The following is a 16,799-nucleotide window of genomic DNA, read 5'->3' as shown; positions in this document are numbered from 1 at the left end:
CCCTGTCCCCCCGCCAGCGTGACCCATAGGCGACGGCACTATAATTACCCCTCTCTCTTCGTGCAGCTGCCAATATTTACAGGTCTCCCTGTGGACGGGCGCTGGCATTTGGCACGACACCCTGTTTATCGCTGCGCCAGCCGGGCACCGTGTGCCAGGGCTGTTTTCCCCGGCGGGTGCGGGTCCCGAGGGGCTGTGCGCGGCCGCTTCCCCCCCTCCCGTCCCCCCCCAGCAGTTTCTGGGTCAGGTTTTGCAACCGAACGGAGGGGCAGGTTGGGTCATGGCCGTGCGCGCCAGCACGAGGAGCAGCTCTTGCAGCCCTCCCTGCGGCTGCCCCTGCATCTGGGGTTACAAAAGAGCCCCCTAACCCCTTCCTGGGGAGGGAAGGGGGGACCCTGGTGCACGTACTGGGCATGGGGACTGCGTCTCCCTGGTGCTGCCTCTCCCCTCCAAGCACAGCCTGGGGACCCACTGGCGAGGCGCGTGTTTGCGCCCCATCAGTGGCCGCGTTTTGGGGGTGCAAAGGGAGATGCTCCTTATGAGCCACCCCCCGCTGCTGCTGGCCGCGGCTCTGCCCCATTCCTGGCACCATCACAATGTCTGAATGACCGCGGGGCTGGTTTTTGCCCCTCCATGTCCCCACCCCTATGTCGTTGTGGGGTCCAGCCCCAGGATCCGGCCACGCTGCCCCCCGGGGTGTGCGGCCACTTGGCCTCAGGGCAAAGCCTGGCCTTGTTTACCCCCCCAGCTCCGGTTTCGGCGTGCCGGTAGCCGCAGCACGGGCAGGCAGGGCCTCCTGGACAGCTTGTCCCCAGCTTGTTTACCGCCGCCAGCAGCATCCCGATGGCTCAGTCCCGTGTGACAGGTGCTGCTTTCCCGGACACCCGACCCCGCGTAGGGATTTGGCTCCTCGTGACCGGGGAGCGACTTATAAATAGCAGGACGAGGGGTGCCGCCGGCAGCCGAGAGCGGGTGAGAGGAGCACGCCATCGTGCCGATGGATTTCCAAGCCGGCATCCTGCAGGATGGCAGCCCCATGGAGAGCCTGGAGAAGCAGCTCATCTGCCCCATCTGCCTGGAGATGTTCAGCAAGCCGGTGGTGATCCTGCCCTGCCAGCACAATCTCTGCCGCAAGTGTGCCAACGACGTCTTCCAGGTGAGAGGGGGTCCCTGTGCCCATTCCGCCCCCCCCCCTGCCCGGGCTGGTGGTCACCGGGATGCTTGTGGTGCTGTGGGAACGCTCTCAGCGCTGCAGGGATGCTTGTGGTGCTGTGGGGATGCTCATGGACACCCCGATGTGCATCTCCCCCTCCCAGGCCGCCAACCCGTACTGGCAGAGCCGGGGCAGCGTGATTTCAGGGGGCCGGTTCCGGTGCCCGTCGTGTCGCCACGAGGTGCTGCTGGACCGTCATGGCGTCTACGGGCTGCAGAGGAACCTGCTGGTGGAGAACATCATCGACATCTACAAGCAGGAGTGCTCCAGGTGGGCACGGGCGGCTTGTGCCTTGCCCCGGCGGGGACATGGGGACGCGGGGACGCGGGGATGCCCACCTTCTGAGCCCCAGCACCATCACTGAGACTGCAGGAGATTGCAGCTGGGCGAGAAACTGGGGGGGCTTTTCTGCTGGCTCGATGGTCCCCAATCCAAATCTTGCTCCCCTGACCCAAATCTTCCTCCGCCGACCCAAATCTTCCTCCCCCGACTCAAATCCCCACCCCTGTCCAGAGCAGTTTGGGTCTGTGGGCAGCTCAGGGGCATGGTAGGTCCCTGGGGGGGGTGGTGGCAGCAGGGCAGATCCTGCCCCCCCCCCGCGCTCTGCAGCTGGAGCGTTCGGTGGAAGATAAGAGGTGTGGGGGACAAATCCAGGCTCTGCTTGTGACAGCGGGCACTGCTGGCTGATAAGGGGCAGAAGAACAGTTTGGGGGGGGGGGGAGCCCACTAGGGAAAAGCGTGCAGCTGGGGGGGGGGGGCGGTGGCCCTGGCCAAATTCCCCAAACCGCTGTAAATATTGTTTGAGAGCCATGGGGACGGGGACGATGGCATGTGGCAGGTGTCTGCAGCCTTGGGGGGGGGGGGCGGGGGGGGGCCAGCACCAGGTTTGCTTCGGTGGGTCGGCTTGTCCCCATGTCCCCCCTCGCTGCAGAGGGGACGATTCGGCTGCAGCCCCCAGCTGGGACCCCCCAGGGGTTTCTGGACACCCCCACCCTGGTCACGCGTTGGGTGACAACAGTAAATCCCGGCAGCCCAAGGCTAAAATTAGGCGCTTGTGCAGCGTCCCTGGAGTGCAGCCCCAGGGCCCCCCCACCCGCCGGTGCCGATTGCTGCCGTGCCCAGCACCGCACTGGTTTAAACTGGGGCTTACTGGGCTCGGAGCTTATGGAGGCGTAGAGGTTTGTGGCTCCCGAAGGAGCAAGAGTGGGGTTACGCCAGGACCCGGCCTCTTGCCTGGGGACCTGATTGTGGGGTGGGTGTTGCAGCATCAGGGGGGATGTCACCGCAGGGGGGATGATGCTGCAACGGGGATATCATCGCGGCAGGGATGTCACCGCAATGGGGATGTCACCTTGATGGGGACGTCACCCTGATGGGGACATCACTGCGGCCGTGCCGCTCCCTCCAGCAGGCCGCTGAAGAAGGGGGAGCACCCCATGTGCAAGGAGCACGAGGACGAGCGGATCAACATCTACTGCGTCACCTGCGAGGTCCCCACCTGCTCCATGTGCAAAGTCTTTGGCGCCCACAAGGACTGCGAGGTCGCCCCCCTGCAAACTGTCTTCCAGGGCCAGAAGGTGCTGTGTGGGGGGGCCGGGGGGGCCGGGGGGACCATGGCCAGTCCCGGGGCGATGTGCTGAGCTGGGACGGCCACAAATAGTACTGGGACCCGCTCATGGGGTATTAATAGCCCCCGGGTGACTTCGCCCAGGAGACAGCCTATATTTAGAGCGGCTGCGGCTCGGGGGGGGGACGACATGGGGGGAGCAGAGCTGTGGCCGGGCAATGCCCAGCCCATCCCCATGTCAGGATGGGAGATGTCCCCGTCCCCGCTGGGGTTCAAGCGGTTTCTGTCCGTCCGCCCCCTGCCCAGACTGAGCTGAACAACTGCATCTCCATGCTGGTGGCGGGGAACGACCGGATCCAGACGATCATCTCCCAGCTGGAGGACTCATGCCGGAGCACTGAGGTGAGGAAGGGGGAAGAGGAGCCCTCTGAAACCCGGGGGTAAAACCTCGGCCGGGGGGGGGCGGAGCTGGAACCCACGGAGCAGGGAAGGCCCCGGGATGCTGCTGGTGCTGAGGGCCACACGCGTGGCATCCCTTGCTTCTCGTCCCCACAGGAGAACAGCGAGGCAGCCAAGCGGGAGCTGTGTGCTCGTTTCGACGCCTTGGCAGCGCTGCTGGAGGAGAAGAAGTCGGAGCTGCTGCAGCGCATCACCCGCGAGCAGGATGGCAAGACGGGCTTCGTCCACGGTCTCATCTGCCAGTACAAGGAGCAGCTGGAGAAGTCAAGCCGGCTGGTGGAGACGGCCATCCAGGCGATGGAGGAGACCGGGGGAGCCGCCTTCCTCATGGTGAGACGACCCCCCCCCCCCCCGGCATGGGGTCCCACCGGCTCGGGGACATCCCGGCGGCTGTCGCACGGCTCCACTCACCTCTCCTCTTGCTCCCCACAGAACGCCAAGCAGCTCATTAAAACGTAAGTGCCCAAATTGGGGAAAATTCGGCCATCCTCAGTCCCTGTCCCGCAGCCGGGCAGGATTCGGCCATGGGGCACCCAGGTGGTGAGCGTGGGGATGCCCCGGCACCCGGCGGTCCCCCAGCCTGGCAGGGGGACAGGGGGGAACACGGCCGTGCTCTCCCTGCCCAGGATCGTGGAGGCCTCCAAGGGCGGCAAGCTGGAGAAGATCGAGCATGGCTACGAGAGCATGGACGCCTTCTCGGTGAGCCTGGACCACCTCACCGAGGCGGTCTGCGCCTTGGACTTCAACCCCGGTAATTCAACCCCTGACCCCCCGACCCCCCTTTACCAACTCCCACCGACCTGGTGGCACCCGCTGTGTTTCCCGGTGGCCCCGCAGTGATATTCGGTTGCCTGTTTGCAGCCGAGGAAGATGAGGAGTACTTCGATGGGGAGGAAGAAGAGGTGGAGGAGGACGTGGCGCCCGAGAGGACAGTGACGGGTAAGAGGGGCGGCATGGCCAAGCACACCTCCCCGGCACCCTCAAGCACCCGTGGGGGAGCTTCGGGGGCTTGGACCCCCCCTTGATCCCCCTCTCCTCTCCTCCTGGCAGCTCCCCAGTAGCCGCAGCAGCGTTGCCGGCGCAGGAGAAACGCCGCGGGCGCAGGATGTCCGGCGACGGGACTCGGGACAGGGGGGACGCACCGCGGGGGCCAGCGGCCTCGTGAGCCGGCGCCTGCTCCAGCACGGGACACTTTTCTATACGGGTGCAAACAGGACAATTCCGCACGTTTTGTATCTTCCTTGTTTTGTATATAATTGTCACGGATTTGAATTTTGTGTATTTTGTAAAGAAAACTGGTGTTTTGGGTGGTTTTTTTTTTTCCTTGCCTCTCTTTCTTGGCTTGCCAGTCCCGCGATGGGCACTGGGGATGCGTATGGGTTTGCTGGGCTGGTGCCACCACCGATGTCCCTGCCAGCGCCCGGCGTGGCAGAGGGACACCTCCCGCTCCAACACTTAATTTTCAGTCTCGTTAGCACCTCCAGCAGCGCTGGCATCCCGCGCCTGGCCGCCTGCCCGGGGATATAACAGGTTGGCACCCAGCAGGATTTATCTCCTGGCGATGGGGTGCTCGGGGCCAGTGCTCACCCAGGCTTGGGGATGTAACAGGGGGGGTGAGGATGCTCCGGGCTGTGCCAGTCCCCGAAATGGAGACGGCCTCGGCATCGAGCTGCCGGCTGAGCTCACACGACTGCAAAAATACACCATGAATGCAAAAATATACCACAAATGCTTTTCTCCTGCAAAAACATAAGCCCGGCTTGGCGCCTGGCCAAGGGGAAACTGAGGCAGCGCCCGCAGCGGTGCTCTGGGCTGTGCCACAATTGCAATTAGCCCCAGGGCAATTAGCGCTGCTCCCCCAGGGCAGTGGGCAGGAGTCACTGCTGGGGGGTGTGTGTCTGGTCCCAGGCTTATCTGTCACGTGGCTGCTCCACGGCTGGATCTATACTGGGGGGGCCCGAGGGCTCCCTGGAGCGGGGAGGGGGGGTCACCGGCTGCCTTTAGGGGGGGCAGGGGGATGCTCCATCCTCCTCCTGTCTCAGGGGCTGCATCCATGCCCTGGTGCATGGTTCCTGGGGGGGTGCCCATGAGGGGTCCCAGAGCAATCCCCCCCCCCTCCATCAGCAGCCCCCCGGGTGCTGGGTGAGCAGGCCCACCCCGGGGCAGGCGGCCATGGGTGCTTTGCAGCCGGCCTGGCCCTCCCTCTCCCGACCAGGCTTTGCACACGAGTCCCCGGCACTTCACACGGGCCGCGGCCACCGGCTGCCACCAGCGCCGGCCACGTACCGGGGTCACCTGCCCCGGCCCCCCGCCCCGGAGGAGGATGGCAGCCGGCGAGGAGAAACAGCACCTGCTGAGCGAGGGCGCAGGCGGGTAGGGGGGTGCCCGGGGGGGCTGGGGATGTGGTGTCCCCTCTTCCCTGTGGGGCTCCCAGGTGGGGTCCCCTGGAGGCATCTGGCTGGGGAAGGGGCTAGGGGGGAGCGTTCAGGGTCCAACCTGCTCCCCAAAATTCTCCCAGGCCCCCTGCTCCGGCCCCCGACTACGCCTCTCCCCGGCAGGTCCTACCTGGGGGTCATGCAAAAGAACGGGCACAACTCGGTGCAGGGACAGGCGCCCGCCCTGGAGCTGGGGGCACGGCGCAGCCGGCATTGCCACGTGCCGGGGGCCACCGGCCACCCCGGCCAGCAGCAGCAGGCGCGCAGGAAGCTCTACCTGGCCGCCGGCATCTGCCTCGTCTTCATGGTGGGGGAAGCCGTGGGTGAGTGGTGGGCGCAGGGCCTGGCCGGGGTGGTCCCCACAGCGGGGTCGAAGCGCCCAGTGGGGCCCCCACTGCAGCACAGGGTGACCTGGTCCGTGCCCGGCTCGGGGTGGGAACCTGCCCCCCCCCCCCCCCCCGATGCCACCCCGATGTCCCCGCTGCCCCCTCTCCACAGGCGGGTACCTGGCACACAGCCTGGCCATCCTGACGGATGCAGCCCACCTCCTGACGGACTTTGCCAGCATCATGATCAGCCTCTTTGCGCTCTGGGTGTCCTCACGCCCCCCCACCAAAACCATGAACTTCGGCTGGCACCGGGCAGGTAACGGGGCGGCACCACCCCCAGGGCTGCCATCCAGCTCCCGGAGACCCCAGGGAGCACTCGGAGCATCCCAGAGTGCCCTCCCCACGGGGACCGGGTGCCTCGGAGAGCCCTGGGGGGCATGGGGAGTCCTGGCAAAGCCCCAGCACCACGTGCGCGGGCAGGGCAGGGCACAGGCACCGCCGTCTCCGTGCAGGGAGCAACCCCGGGGATGGGTGCCGGGTGCCCACGCTGAGCCCCAGTGCTGCCAGGGGGGCTGGGAGGGTGCTCGGGCTCGGTGCGGCGGCTCCACGGGGTGAAGCGGCAACACGGGGCGGTGGGGTCCTCTCCACAGAGATCCTGGGAGCCCTGCTCTCCGTGCTTTCTATCTGGGTGGTGACAGGCGTCCTGGTCTACCTGGCGGCCCAGCGCCTGCTCTCGGCTGACTATGACATTGAGGGTGGCGTCATGCTCATCACCTCCGCCTGCGCCGTGGCCGTCAACGTCGTGTACGTACGGCCGGGTCTCACCCTCCCTGGGTGTCCCCCACCCCATGCCTGGTGGCCCCAGGGACGTCACCGCTGCCCTGCCCGCAGGATGGGGGTGGCCCTGCACCAGACGGGGCACGGGCACAGCCATGGAGCGGCCGGCGAGCAGCCCAATGCCAGTGTCCGCGCTGCCTTCGTCCACGTCGTGGGGGACCTGCTGCAGAGCGTTGGCGTCCTCATTGCATCCTACATCATCTTCTTTAAGGTCTGGGTGGTCACGGGGACAGAGGGGATGCTGGGTACAGGGACACAGGGACAGTGGCTACAGCCAGCCCTGGCCAGGCACAGGGGCGAGACAGAGGGGACAGTGTCCCCTCCCTGCTGGTGCCGATGGGGATTTGGGGTGGGGTGACTGCGCCGGCAGGGCCCCACCCTCTCCCACCCCCCCCAGCCCGAGTACAAGTACGTGGATCCCATCTGCACCTTCCTCTTCTCCGCGCTGGTGCTGGGGACAACGCTGACCATCCTCCGCGACGTCCTCCTCGTCCTCATGGAGGGTAGGGACCCACCAGGGGGGGTCCGGGCCATGGGGCCACCCATGGGTGCGGCGGCCCCCGTCCCTCCAGCGCCTGCGGCTCTCCCTCCCCAGGCACCCCCAAAGGGATGGACTTCAACGCCGTGCGGGAGACGCTGCTGGCGGTGGGGGGGGTGGAGGCCGTGCACAGTCTCCACATCTGGGCGCTGACGGCGGCGCAGCCACTGCTCTCGGTGCACATCGCCATCAGTGAGTGTCGCTCCCTGGGGAAGCGATGGAGGCGGGGAGGGATTTGGGGTTCATCCACACCCCGACATCCCCTCCCTTGCTCCTTGCAGACGCGGGTGCCAGCGCGCAGGAGGTGCTGGAGGAGGCCAGCTCCCGGCTGCAGGGCACCTTCCGCTTCCACACCACCACCATCCAGGTGGAGAGCTACTCGGAGGAGATGCGGGACTGCCGGGAGTGCCAGCCCCCCCGTGACTGAGGCCCCCCCCCCCCCCCCCCCGGCAGCCCTCTCGTGTCCCTGGGGGGAATTTTCATTCGTGGAAAATAAAGTGGAGCAAAGGGCTGGGTGCGTGCAGGGGGGGGATGTTTGGGCTGGTGGTGCCGGGGCGTTATCTCGGGTGTCTGCTAGGAGCGAAGGCAGCAAGGACGGACCCACGGCTGCAGCAGCCGGAGGAGAGCAGCTGTAGGAGGCCAGCAGCCTTAATTTTCCCTATTTCTATTCAGCTGGGGGGAAAGGCAGCTGAAACAACCCTTTTCCTTTCTTCAGGAAGCGCTGCGAGGCAATGGGGTGCTGGGGTGCCTGGGGGCTGCGGGGGGACCCATCCCAGCCCAGGGGGGAGGGCGGACACAGTTGCCCTGCTCTCGCCTCTTATCGCTCCTCTGTTTGCCCTCGGGAAGCCAAAGGACTCGCCCTCCCCGTGGGGCTGGGGGCCGGGGGGGGGGGGGCTGCGTGCGCGGCCAGGTGCTGCACGGGTTATTCCCAGGGTGCACGGGCGGCCGCCGATGGCAGAAGCACCGGTGCACCAAACCGCTGGTGCTCCTGGTGCTCCCCGCCGGGCACAGCCTGCTCCCCCGCATCCTACAGCCACCGGCCGGACTCTGCCTCTCCACCCACCTTTATTGTACTGGTAAAACCCAATAACGAGTAAAATCCCCGTCAGCAGCGACCGCCTGCTCCAGGAGGGCTCCGTGCACCAGGAACGGGGCACCCGGGGCCGGCCCCGACCCCGATCCCCAGCAGCCCTCAGGGTTTCTCCAAGCGTGGGTATTTCTTGCGCAGGACGGAGACCTGGTCCTTGAAGAGGACGGGGTCGAGGCGCAGCTGGGAGGACACGAGGGGCATGTAGCCGAACCAGTCCGCCAACTGGTTGAGGCAGTCCTGCCGCTGGGTGAAACGCCGGCTGCCGCCGGCCGCCCCCGCCGTGCCTTTCACCTTGGCAGGAAGGGAGCACAGGGGTGAGGGGCTCCGCTCCCCGGCCGGGGGGAGGGGGTCCCCCGCATCCCCCTCCCTGCACCCTACCTGCTGGGGCACAGTCTCCTTGTGCTGCTTCCACTGGGTGACCTTGATGGGCGGCAGCTTGGTGACGGCGGCCACGAGGACGTTCATCAGGATGTCCTCGCAGGCGGCCAGGCCGTCCACCAGCTCCCGCAGCCCCGCCGGCAGGTACTCCGTGAAGAGGCTGTGATAATACCTGGGGAGGGAGCGAGGCGGGGGGGCAGGATGCGGCCGAGCCCCCCCCCGTCCCGCCGGCCCCTCCCCAGCTGGGTACCTGTGGTAGAAGGCGGCGGCGGTGAGGACGATGGAGAGCTCGTTGGTCCACTTGGAGGTGTAGCCCCAGCGCCTCTGCTCGGCGTCCCAGAAGTGGCTCCGCGTGGGGAAGCCCACGATGCGCTCGGGGAAGCTGCGCCACACCACAAAGGCAAAGTCCACCTGGCACGGGATGGGGGACAGTGTCACCCGGCTGCAGGAACCTACGGGGAGGGGGGGCTCACCGCCGCCCCTGCCTTCCCCCGGAGGTGTGCCCTGGGCGTGGGAACATGGGGACAGTGGGCACCGCTCCCTGCCAGCCCTGCAGTGACCACTGAGCATCCTTCCTGGCTCGTCCCCTGGCTCCACGGCGCCGGGGACCGCAGCTCCTATGGCCTCACCTCGCTGGTCGAGAGGCTGGTGTGCTCGTCCAGGCTCAGCACGGCGTCCGTCTGGATGGCCGTGTAGGGGAAGAAGCGGTCGCTGAGCTACAGGGGGGGTGGAAAATCAGGTTGGGATGTGCCATGGGGTGGATGCCCCAGCTCCCTGCCCGCATCCCAGCTCCCTGCCCGTGTCCCAGCTCCTCTCACCTTCCTCCTGCCCTGGATGATGGTCAGAGGCACAGAGGTCTGGGGCCATTTCCCACTTGGCGGCGGCGGCTTCTCGCAGCTCCAGAGCACCAGGATCTGCAGGGGGGAGGACCAGCGTGTCCAGGGGTGTTTGGCCAGGCTGACCCATCAGGGCGCTTTGGTGCGTCAGTGTTCGCAGGGCAGCCAGGGCTGAGCCCCCCCCACCCCCCCCAGCACCGCAGCGGGACCTGCTCCAACCCAGCTCACCCCAAAACCATCTCACGGGGGTTTGGACCACAATAAACCCAGGGGTGGTCCCACCTCCCCCCCAGCGGGCTGGGGAAACAGCTCTGCCCACCCAAGTGTGACACCATCAGCCACCCCCTCTCACCCCCAACACCACCCTCGCCCTTCCCAGCCCACGGGATCCTGCCCCGTCCCTCCCGCTGCATCCCCAGGAGCTGCACTGAGCAGCGTGGGACTCAGCTCCCCCCACCTGGGCGCAGTACTGGGATCCGGAGACGGCCTGGATGAGCCTGAGGATGGGCTGGGAGAGGGAACAGGCCAGCGAGACGGCCCGGATGAAAGCCGTGAACTTCTCGGAGGGGCCGGAGCCTGAAAAAGCGGGGAGAGAGGATAGGTGTTGTGGCATGCACTGAGTTTGCCGTGCTCAGCTGTGGCAGGCGGGGTCCTACCATGCTGCAGGTAGTAGAAGGGAAAGTCCCCGAGGTGGGTGGAGAAGTCAGGCAGGGCCAGGAGCCCCCCGGGCAGCGTGTTCCAGAGGAAGCGGGAGCGAGAGCGATGTGGGAGCAGCCGGTCCTTGATGATCTGCCAGAGGCCGGAGAAATGCTCTCAGCACCCCACTTGTGACCCCAAGGGCTGGGGGGAGGTTCGGGGGGGGGGGCTCACCTCCAGCGTGGTGTGCACGATCTTGTCGACGGAGGAGAAGTACGCGTCCCAGAGGAACTGGGTCTGCTGCTGGAAAGCCAGCACGCGCTCGGGGTGGATGCAGCGGATGGCGGAGGGGATCTGTGGCGGCAGGGGGGAGCTGGTTTCTCACCTCGGCCTCCTCCAGCCCCCCGGCAGGGTTGCCTTGCCTCTGTGACCTCCGTGCCATCCCGAGGGACACCCCGTGGCCAAGGATGCTGTGCCACCGCCCTGCTGCGGCTCTGCCACCTCCTGTCCCTGGAGCAGGATCTGGCCCAGGACCCCCCAAGGGCTTTGGGTTTGTGGAGATGCTCAAGACCCCCCCCAGGATGAACGATGCCTCAGGGCTGCGGTTGGGACGGGACCCCCCCCTCTGGGCTGGATGAGACCCCCCTGCATCCACCCGCTGGAGGGCTGCTGGGCTCGGTTGTGGAGGTTTCACCCCCAAGCTTGACCAGGGGCTCCACCACCACTGGCGTCATTACGTGGGGGTCCCTTGTGTCCGGCGTGGGGCAGGATCCGGCCGCGGTACCTGCAGCAGCAGCCTCTCATTGCCCACGACAGCGGCTTTGCCCCAGTCGATGGCCTCGGCGAAGGGCAGCTCCCAGCCGTCGCTCAGCAGCACCGGGATGCAGGCAGCCTGCAGCAGGACCCCACACAGGCTGGGACAGAGCCCCCAGACCCTGGGGTGGGGGTTCCCCATCCCTCCCGCCCGCCCTGTACCTGCAGCGCCTCCAGGAAGCGGAAGGAGCCCAAGCGCCTGCCCCGGGGCACGATGCAGAAGGTGGAGTTGTGCAGCAGCTCCTGGTAGTCAAACCTGGGGTGGGAGATGGGGTGGGGGTCAGGCATGGGCACCCCCAACCCGTGACGTCTCGCTGGCACCCGGCAAGGCTGAGCATCCCTCCTGGGGGGCACGGGGCCAGCCCAGGGAAGCGTTAGGATTGATCTGGGCTGATTTTGGGTCTGAACAGCCCCGGCTCCACGGGGCCGGTGCAGCAGAGATGCCCTGGGTGATGAAGGGACGTGTGCATGGTCAGAAAGGGAACCTGTGGCAGAGCCAGGAACAAAATTCAGCTTGAAGAGGGGGTCAGGATAGGACTCTGGTGCCCAGGCAGCGCTTGGCTTTCCATGGTGTTACCCAGCTCCCTCCGCCTGCCTGTAATGAAACCCCATGCAAAGCCAGCGCCCGAACCCCCGAGCCCGAAACTGCGGCGACTCCTCTGCCGCCGTGCCCAGACTTGCCGGGCAGGACCGGCTGTGCCTGCCCTGGCAGCGTTTCGGCCAGGGGCAGAGGGCCGGCCGCCCACAGGGGTGCAGGCAGTGTGCCCCCTCCGGGCCGGGCTCGCGCAGTGGGGCTATGAAAGCCCCTTCTGTGCAGCCGGTGGGGAGAGGCGCGTCCGCTGCCGGGTCCCTGTGACCGCGCCGGAAAATCCAATATTGACATTAGGTCGGGACAGACCCCGTCTGTTCCTGCCCGCGGGGAGGGAGAGATGGGGCAGCCGGGTCCTGGATGGGCCAGGGGGGACGCGCGTGGTCCAGCCCGGGGGGGGGGCCGCGAGGTCAAAGGGCTGCTTGAAATGTGCTGGTCCCCGGGGGAAGGGTCTCCCCGCAGTGGGGATGTGGGGCTGGTGCCAACCTGGAGCATCCCGGCGCCCCGGGATGTGGGAAATCGGCCCCAAGGCACAAAATTTTACAATCAAAACCCGCCTCTGGATGAACCACCCCAACGTCTCCAATGGATGCCGAAAACCCCATGAGCGCACCCTGCCCCATTAACACCCCAGCTCCTGGCCGAGTGACCTGCCGGAGGGGCGAAGGCGCCTCAAACAGGGCCCAGACCCCCGCCATGAAACCACAGCAGCGATGGCCACATCCCTGGGGCCGGACGCTGCCGGCGCTCGCCCTTGGGGCAGGCCCGCTGCCACCCGCTCCTCGGGGACCCCAGCCCGGCCATGACCTCCAGCACCTCTGCGGGGCCATTCCCACTGCCGGGCTGGGCGGGCAGCAGGATGCGTCCCGGGGGGCAGAGCAGCCGCAAGCAGCCTCCCCTTGCAGGCAGCCGTCGCGGGGAGGCTGGCGCCGGCCGGGCTGCGGGGCCAAAACCTCCCGATGGAAATACTTTGCTCCTGACGCGCTGTGGTTTCCGGGTAATCATGCCGTCAGGGCTTCCTTGTTTTGTTAGGAGCCGGGACGGGCGCCCACCACGCTCCCTCCGCCCGGCCCCTCCGTGGCTCCGGCCAGGCACGGTGCCACCGGGGGACCCGTCGGCTCCAGAGAGCCTTTCCCGACCCGCCTTGATTGCTTTAAACCTGGGGCAGCCCACAGCGGGGCCGGACCGCGGCGCTGCTACAAGCCGCCCTTTATCCGGGCACAGAACCGGTTTGTTTCAGGCAGCCCCCCAGGCGTGAGGAGGGTGATGGAGCCCCTAGCAAGTCCTTCCTCTGCTCCCCGTGCTGCCCTCCGCCGCGCCGGCACCCGCCACCCCGAGCAAATGGGGACGTCCCCAATGCACTGGGCAAATGGGGCAGCTGGGGTCTCACTGCCAACCGCGGTGTGTCCCCTCCCTGCTGGCCTGTCCCCATCGTCACTCTGCCACTGTCCCAACTCTGGGTCTGGGGACATCTTCTCCCGGGGCAGGAAGGCATAAATGTCCCACGTGAGGTTGGGCAGAGCTGGCCCGGCGCGATGGAGATGCCAATGGCTTTTTGCCTGGGTGTCCCATGGGGACAAGCAGAATGGCAGAGGCTTGGGGTCACACATGAGCACGCTGCCCTGCGCCACGTGTTCCCCATCTATCTGCCACCTAAAGCCATCCCGGGCGAGGCGTAAATCTCCCTGTACTTGCAAACAGCATTAGGGGATTACCTGGGCCGAGCGGGAGGGGATTTCCCATCCCACCGCCCCTCGGCACAGCGCGGGGCTGACCTTGGGCCCCCCCATCCCGCCAGCCCGCGGTGTCTCCCACCATCCTGCGATTCCCCGTCCCCAAAAAGGCTCTGCTGCAGGGGCTGACCCTGCCGGGCTGGTGGCACCCACCAGACGGGGCCACGTGGTGCCCGAGCCGCTCTGAAGCCCTGGCTAATCCTGGTGCCCGCAGCACCCCAGCTCCACTTTTACCTCCCGGCACCTCCTAAGACGCTTTGAGGATGATGCCCAACGTGGCCTCTCTCCCCATCTGCTCTCCGGCCGGGTGGCTGCGGGATGTCCCCAGGCAGCGGGACGGGGACCTGCCCATCGGTGGTGAGATGGTGTCTGTGCTTACCAGCCCTGGAGCAGGCAGCTGGTGACGGGTCCCAAGCAGCAGGACGGGAAGGCGAGGAGCCGGCATGCTTCCGCAGAGCACGGGGCCCCCCAAACTCTCAGAACTTTGTCCCTCCAACTTTTCCACCAGGGTCCATCACACGCTGCCACCACCGTCCCCATTTGCAGCGCCGGCGAGGGGGGGATGCAGGGGGACCCCCCACCCCACCACATCCGGGTGAGCTCGGGGCCGCCCGCGCCGGGATGCCCAACCACCCGCCAATTTTGCGGGATTTTTAGCGGAGCCAGTGAGGGGGGGATGTTTCAGGCTCATCTCCAAGATAAACGTTTATGTTAGGGGAGGGCAGGAGGGGGGAGAAGAAAAGCATCATTCATCAGCATTAGGAAAAAGGGAAATCGTATTAGAGGCAGCCGCGGTGATTGCAGATAAGAGCCGCTCTCGCCAGATTACTCGAACTTTAATACAGAACAGGAAAGCCCTGAACAACCAGCGCCTCGCTCCCCACTATGGAAATGAAACCCTCATCTATTTCGGGAGAGCCCACAACTTTCCTCTCTCCCCACATCTGGAGGTCCAGCCACGACAGACAGGCAGGGCTGCACCCCGCAGAGGGGCAGGAACATTTGTGGGGTGTCACCCCCACCAGACCCCCTTTCCCACCCCATCTCCGACTCACTTTTCGTAGTCGACGTTATCCTTGTCACAGCGCACGTCCTTGTGCTTCTCCCAGTCCTTGCCGTGCTTGCAGGTGGTGAGCGAGACGATGTCCTTCCCGTTGTGGATGTGGTGCAGCGCGTTCCTGGTGCCGGAGCCGATGCCGGTCAGGTACCGCTTCCCCTTGAACACCAACAAGTATTTCTTTTTCGGGGGGATCGAGTCCTGATACAACCACCCCCTCTCCCCGCCGCGCTGCGGGTGGTCCTTGGAGAAGAGAGGGATGGAGATGTCGAAGCCGGGCCTGAAGCTCTTGGTGTAGAAGCTGGCTTTGGCCAGGATGGCCTGACCGATGTCGAAGCCCAGGTCCTCGGTGTAACTGGGCCAGGTGCCCGAGTAGAGGTTGAAGATGAGGTGGTTACGGCCGCCGTTCCAGAGCGGGAAGCTGCGGATTTTCTCATCGACATTACGGACGTATTGACCCGAGAGATGGTCACGGTCCAGCGTGTCGATGCTGAGGATGAAGAGGCAGGCTTCCTCAGGGTTCGGGGTGTAGTAGCGAGAACGCTTGATGGAGGCGAGGATTTTGCCGTAACTCTCCGAGAGGGGCTGGTCCCTCTCCCGGGGGTAGGTGAAGACTTTGAAGCCACGCTTCTCGCACCTGGAGAAGTCGAAGCAGGTTTCCATCCGGCATCTGCTGTTCTTGTAGACGCTCAGCCGCGCCGCCCGCTGTGCCCGGGGCGATGGCAGCGAGGGGTCCCCATCGCTCTGGAGCTCCTCGGGGTCTGCAAAGCTTTTGAGGAGGGACCGATCAGTCCAGCGGGGCCAGTTCCTCCGAGCTTCGGCTTTCCTCTCGGAAAAGAAACCGAAACGGCGCAGCTGGTCTCCTCCAAAGAAGAAAAGCAGGAGCCAAGAGGCAAGGAAAGTCAGGAAAATGTATTTCTTCCTGGTCTGCATAGGTTCACGCGCAGCCCCGGCTCCTCATCGGGCTCAGATGGGCGCAGGAGTCCAGTCGAAAGGCCGACGTCCCGAACCCCAAGCGGGTGGTGGGATGGCTCCCGGCCCCCAGGTATTGTCCCGTGGCCCTTGCAGACCGTGGGAGCGTGGATGAACCCCACAGTCCTCTTGCTGCCCCCTCCGACCAGGGCTGCGGCTGGCTTTTTGGGGCCGTCCCTCTCTCCGGCTGGGGAGCAGAGCTCGGTGCGTCGTCGTCCTGCTCCCTTCCCTGCGGCGCAGCGTTTACTTTGCTGGGCCCCCGTGCCGCGACAAGGACATTTCCATCGCCGCTTGGCCCAGCTTCAAATCCCTGGAGACGGGGAGAGGTCGCGCCGTCGCCGTCCTGTCGCCGCCAACCGTGTCACCGCAAACGGCTCCCCACGTCCTCGCGGCGGGACCCCCCCTCCCCAGACCCCTCCTAGGAATAAAACCTCCCGCTCCCTCCGGAGCGCCCCCCCCCCCCCCCCCCCGCCAACTTGCTCCTTCCCCGCCTCCAAGCCCGGTCCCCCCCGTTACCTTTGGGGACACGCAGCCCTGGGTGGGTTTCGGGCCGCCGTGCCCCGAAGTCTCGACACACGGCTCCCCGCGGCTCCGGGCTGCATCCCCGGCCGGGGAAGGCGGCGGAGCTGCCGCCGTGCCGCCCTACCGGGCTCTCCCCGCCCGCGGCGCAACGCTCCCGGTGCGCGGCCGCACGGAGGAGCCGCTGCCGCTGCGGGAGGCTCCGCGCAGCCCCGGTCGCGGGGGTCTCCCCCTCCGCTCGCCTGCCCCGGGGGTGCCCCCGGCGGGGTGCGCCCGGCTGGGGGGGCTGGGGGTGTCCTCCCCCCCTCTTGTCACCTTGTCCGTCTGTCCCTGCGTTGGGCTGTCTGTCCCCGCGTCCCCCCTGGCTGCCTGTGCAAGACTCCAGCTGCCCGTACCCCTCGTGGCTGCCTGTCCGCCTGCCCCCGTGTCAGGCCGCCTGCCCCCCGTCCCCCCCCCCCCCGGGGCTGGCTGTCCCCCGTCCGTCTGTCTGTCCCCGTCCCCCGTCCCCCCCCGGGGCTGCCCGTCCCTCTGTCCCCTTGCCTGCCCGTCTTTTCCCCGGTCAGTGCCCGGCCCCGCTGCCCGGCCGGTCCCCGTGGTCCATCACCCCCCCCCGGTCCATCACCCCACCGTGGTCCATCACCCCCCCCCGGTCCATCACCCCCCCCGGTCCATCACCCCCCCCCGGTCCATCACCCCCCCCCGCCCGCATCTGTTACACCGCGCCCTAGTCCCACCGTCACAACATTCGCCCTTGGCCCCGCCCACCCGCCTCCCATTGGCCGTCCGCGCCCCCGTGGG

General features: G+C 66.7%; 3 protein-coding genes across 7 annotated transcripts; 2 read left to right on the top strand and 1 right to left on the bottom strand.

The window, feature by feature from the left end:
• The first annotated feature begins 963 nt into the window (after positions 1 to 963).
• TRIM63 (tripartite motif containing 63) lies at positions 964 to 4,552 on the top strand. 3 transcript variants are annotated; one of them, XM_076357284.1, is made up of 9 exons: positions 964 to 1,156; positions 1,317 to 1,483; positions 2,625 to 2,790; positions 3,087 to 3,182; positions 3,336 to 3,569; positions 3,672 to 3,694; positions 3,866 to 3,990; positions 4,077 to 4,178; positions 4,290 to 4,552. In XM_076357284.1, exons 1-9 carry the CDS (start codon positions 998 to 1,000, stop codon positions 4,298 to 4,300), a joined length of 1,083 nt encoding a protein of 360 aa, XP_076213399.1. In that variant the 5' UTR covers positions 964 to 997; the 3' UTR covers positions 4,301 to 4,552. The 3 variants fall into 3 exon arrangements, with proteins under 3 accessions (XP_076213399.1, XP_076213400.1, XP_076213398.1); XM_076357285.1 differs by having other exon boundaries at positions 2,622 to 2,790; positions 4,101 to 4,178; XM_076357283.1 differs by having other exon boundaries at positions 2,622 to 2,790.
• A 979-nt stretch (positions 4,553 to 5,531) lies between these two features.
• Positions 5,532 to 7,889, top strand: SLC30A2 (solute carrier family 30 member 2). Its single transcript, XM_076357239.1, has 8 exons — positions 5,532 to 5,612; positions 5,798 to 5,997; positions 6,173 to 6,319; positions 6,654 to 6,807; positions 6,895 to 7,051; positions 7,238 to 7,343; positions 7,436 to 7,570; positions 7,660 to 7,889. The coding sequence occupies exons 1-8, from the start codon at positions 5,563 to 5,565 to the stop codon at positions 7,803 to 7,805; spliced, it is 1,095 nt and encodes a 364-aa protein (XP_076213354.1). The 5' UTR covers positions 5,532 to 5,562; the 3' UTR covers positions 7,806 to 7,889.
• Positions 7,890 to 8,426: 537 nt separating this feature from the next.
• Positions 8,427 to 16,404, bottom strand: EXTL1 (exostosin like glycosyltransferase 1). 3 transcript variants are annotated; one of them, XM_076357358.1, is made up of 12 exons: positions 15,999 to 16,404; positions 14,509 to 15,792; positions 11,294 to 11,387; positions 11,103 to 11,210; positions 10,553 to 10,672; positions 10,339 to 10,471; positions 10,140 to 10,258; positions 9,665 to 9,760; positions 9,476 to 9,562; positions 9,097 to 9,257; positions 8,847 to 9,018; positions 8,427 to 8,759 (listed from the first exon to the last, which is right to left on the bottom strand). In XM_076357358.1, exons 2-12 carry the CDS (start codon positions 15,441 to 15,443, stop codon positions 8,571 to 8,573), a joined length of 2,214 nt encoding a protein of 737 aa, XP_076213473.1. In that variant the 5' UTR covers positions 15,444 to 15,792; positions 15,999 to 16,404; the 3' UTR covers positions 8,427 to 8,570. The 3 variants fall into 3 exon arrangements, with proteins under 3 accessions (XP_076213473.1, XP_076213474.1, XP_076213472.1); XM_076357359.1 differs by having other exon boundaries at positions 8,427 to 8,648; XM_076357357.1 differs by having other exon boundaries at positions 8,427 to 9,018.
• Between the last annotated feature and the right edge of the window lie 395 nt (positions 16,405 to 16,799).

Source organism: Aptenodytes patagonicus, chromosome 21, assembly GCF_965638725.1.
Source record: "Aptenodytes patagonicus chromosome 21, bAptPat1.pri.cur, whole genome shotgun sequence".
Classification (NCBI taxonomy): domain Eukaryota; kingdom Metazoa; phylum Chordata; class Aves; order Sphenisciformes; family Spheniscidae; genus Aptenodytes; species Aptenodytes patagonicus.
This window is presented reverse-complemented; position numbering and strand designations above follow the sequence as displayed.

Excerpts from the sequence above, each read along its gene's own strand:
- TRIM63 (XM_076357283.1), top strand. The coding sequence starts at position 998 with ATGGATTTCCAAGCCGGCATCCTGCAGGATGGCAGCCCCATGGAGAGC. Across the intron at positions 2,791-3,086 it reads CTGTCTTCCAGGGCCAGAAG|ACTGAGCTGAACAACTGCAT; the intron begins GTGCTGTGTGGG and ends CCCCCTGCCCAG. Across the intron at positions 3,695-3,865 it reads GCCAAGCAGCTCATTAAAAC|GATCGTGGAGGCCTCCAAGG; the intron begins GTAAGTGCCCAA and ends CTCCCTGCCCAG.
- SLC30A2 (XM_076357239.1), top strand. The coding sequence starts at position 5,563 with ATGGCAGCCGGCGAGGAGAAACAGCACCTGCTGAGCGAGGGCGCAGGC. Across the intron at positions 6,320-6,653 it reads CTTCGGCTGGCACCGGGCAG|AGATCCTGGGAGCCCTGCTC; the intron begins GTAACGGGGCGG and ends TCCTCTCCACAG. Across the intron at positions 7,344-7,435 it reads CCTCCTCGTCCTCATGGAGG|GCACCCCCAAAGGGATGGAC; the intron begins GTAGGGACCCAC and ends CTCCCTCCCCAG.
- EXTL1 (XM_076357357.1), bottom strand. The coding sequence starts at position 15,443 with ATGCAGACCAGGAAGAAATACATTTTCCTGACTTTCCTTGCCTCTTGG. Across the intron at positions 9,563-9,664 it reads TCATCCAGGGCAGGAGGAAG|CTCAGCGACCGCTTCTTCCC; the intron begins GTGAGAGGAGCT and ends CCCCCCCTGTAG. Across the intron at positions 9,019-9,096 it reads GCCGCCGCCTTCTACCACAG|GTATTATCACAGCCTCTTCA; the intron begins GTACCCAGCTGG and ends CTCCCTCCCCAG.